The sequence below is a fragment of the Apaloderma vittatum genome, unplaced genomic scaffold, assembly GCF_000703405.1.
Source record: "Apaloderma vittatum isolate BGI_N311 unplaced genomic scaffold, ASM70340v1 scaffold27012, whole genome shotgun sequence".
NCBI lineage: Eukaryota > Metazoa > Chordata > Aves > Trogoniformes > Trogonidae > Apaloderma > Apaloderma vittatum.
In genome coordinates this window covers 390-3051 of record NW_009703510.1, presented here as the reverse complement: position 1 = coordinate 3051, position 2662 = coordinate 390, and the positions used below count along the sequence as shown (strand labels likewise).

The 2662-nt window shown below is 57.2% G+C and overlaps 1 protein-coding gene across 1 annotated transcript in view; it reads right to left on the bottom strand.

Moving 5' to 3' along the window:
* SLC29A4 (solute carrier family 29 (equilibrative nucleoside transporter), member 4) overlaps positions 1-1212 on the bottom strand; it is a 3923-nt gene extending 2711 nt beyond the window's left edge. Inside the window, exons 1-3 of the mRNA XM_009864666.1 lie at positions 1053-1212; positions 288-419; positions 35-190 (exon numbers count right to left, since the gene is read on the bottom strand). Of these exons, the coding sequence (XP_009862968.1) occupies positions 35-190; positions 288-419; positions 1053-1212 (448 nt within the window). The remainder of the gene's footprint in view (positions 1-34; positions 191-287; positions 420-1052) is intronic.
* Between the last annotated feature and the right edge of the window lie 1450 nt (positions 1213-2662).

The window sequence follows — 2662 nt, the reverse complement described above, 5'->3', positions numbered from 1 at the left end:
GGTGGGAGGTGGAGGTGGGTGGTGGGGGAGCAGCAAGGGGCTGGCACTGCCGAGGGGCACGGGGACCCCAACTCACCCACGGAGATCCGGGTGTGCAAGCTCAGCAGCTCCACCAGCGCGTTGTTGAGGATGACGGCCACCAAGGCAACCAGGATGTAGGTGAGGCTCATGTCAAAGACGATGGAGGTCCCTGCAGAGAGGCAAGTGATGAGGAGTCCAGCTCCCCTGGGAAGGGGGGCTAAGGTCTCCTCAGGTTTGAGGGGCCCAGGAAGTGGCTGAAGTCCTACCTGGATATTTATGGTGCAGATAGTCCACATCGGTGATAAAGCTGTTGTACGGCAGGAGAAATCCCACCCCAGCCAGCAGCATGGCAAAGTAAATCCCATGGTATCGATCCTGGGGCTCAGGATCCTCAGAAACTGCCACAGAAGTAGAAAGAAAGATGAAAGAGATGTGACAGAGGCACTCTGCATGCCCCAACCTTGGGATGATAAAACGGTGCTTCCATTCCCCTTACGGCAAATGAGAAGGGGAGGGTGTCCCACCCATAGCAAGCAGCCCAGTGCCCTGCAGACCTCACAGGTAAATGGCCCCTGCCCCAGGAAACTACTTCCCTAAATAAAGGCATTTCAAGAAGAAAATCAGGAGGCAAGAAAACATCTGAGTTTTGGAGACTGGTGACCTTTAATTGCAGTCGAATAACCTGAGAGCCAGGCATGTGGGTAACAGCCAAAGTCAAGGTCCAGGAGGGGCTGGGGAAATGTAGAGGTGGACACGGATGCCCTGGAATATGGAGCAGGGCTGGAGCAAAGCCTGAGCCCTGCATGAAGAAGGGTGAAGCTGCAGGCTGCGGGTGAGCCAGGGAATGAACCCTCAGCTCCTTGCCAGCCTGAAGATCTGTTTGCTGTGGGATGCTGTGGTGTCTCACATGGGTACAAAGAGACCTCCAAAAAAGGCCTTTTTTGAATATTAAACCCATCCCAGGAAGCTCCTAAATAGATGAAAAACCATCAGGGAACGAGGCTGTGGGTTGGGGCCATGCCTGTCCTCACCTGGCTCCATGAAGGTGAGGACACCCTTGGCCTGGCTGCCCCGCTGCAGCTCATCCTCCTCCAGCTGGTAGCTGTCGAAGCTGAAGCTCATCACCACGTTGCCCTCCGGCGTCCCCGCCGGGCTCAGCTCCTTGAAGCGTTCTGCTCCTACTGAGCCCATCGTGGCCAACCTGGGAGGGAGAGAGGTGACACCCCCAGGGTGCACAGATGGGTCCTGGTTCCTGTGTCCCCCCTCCCCAGAGATCAGCCCCCCAGGGGTCTGCAAGGAGCAGATGGCACGTGGGTGACTCTCAGCCTTTGCCATCCCACCCTATTGCTGTAGGTCCTAAGTTTTTTCCACCTGGAAAGATGTTTTCCCCAAGGAGAGCGGGGTCCCTCAACCTGCTGGGCAGGAGTTTGGATGTGGAGAGGTGAGTGGTGATGGGGAGGGGGTGTCCATGTGAGCCACCCCCGAGTCACAGCGCTTGTCCCAGCCTGGCTCAGCAGCTCGCTGGGATGCTACCGATGCCAAACGACGCTGCAATTTCCAAAAGCAATTACAGAAATTAATGGGTGAAAACCACTCACGGAGGGCGGCTGCTGGGGAAGATCCCAGCTGCCTCGGGCAGCTCGTTCTCTCTGCAGGCAACGCACCCTTGCCCTGGTTTATTCCCTTTTTTGCAGACATACTCCATCGAGGGAGAGGATAAGATGTGACCCGGCCTTTAAGGTGAGAATTTTGGCTCTGCCCCTCTGAAGGACAACGGACCAGCAGGAAGATGCTCAGAGAACCGCTCGAGAGACCCCAGGAACATGCTTAAGAGGGTCTGCACCGAATGCATCCCAAATTGAGCTTCCAAATCCCTTCCAGAGTCACCCAAACGCAGTTCACCTCTCTGGGACATTCCCAGGCCCTGGGGAGCAGCTGAGGGCAGTGGGGAGCAAGGGGGGCTGCTCTGTATTACCAGCACCAGTCACTAGATGCCAGCCTGCCTCTGCACCCACAGCCCACCCTGAGAGGGGGGGTGTAAAAAAACCCAAACCTCCTCCAGGCAGCAGGTTAAAGCAGGCAAGGAAGGGAAAAAAAACGACAGTGATTTCTCTGGTCTCCTTGCCAGACCTGGCGTTTGTGTTTTTTTGGCATCTCCCAGTCTGCCAGGATGGGTGGGATGCTGGGGAGACGGAGACTTGGCGTGGATGGCAGACGTGGTGCCCACAGACCCTTCGAGTGCAATCTTGGAACTTAAAATGCATCTGCTCACTGCGGGGACGGGTGGCACAGAGCAGCGCTGCCACAGCCCCGAGGCCTGGATGGGGGCCCAAGCTGGGCTCCCTACTCTGCACCACGCTGGGGTGGGCCCCAGGACCCCCCATCCCAGAGCAACACAGGCAGGATAAACCAGCCAGGGCACTGCTCCATCCCATTGCTCGTGCAGGAGCTGGCTCCGATCCCCTCCACCGAGCATCCTCCTGTGCCTGATGCTACCCCAGGCACTAAAACCCAGTAGGAAGCATCTCCTGGGATGCCGGGAAAGCCTGTTGAAGGGTTTTTTTTCCACAGCAGAGATCCCAGCTGGAGAACACGCCAGCTGGAAACGCCTCGTACCTACTGTGGCCCAAAACTTCTCGGG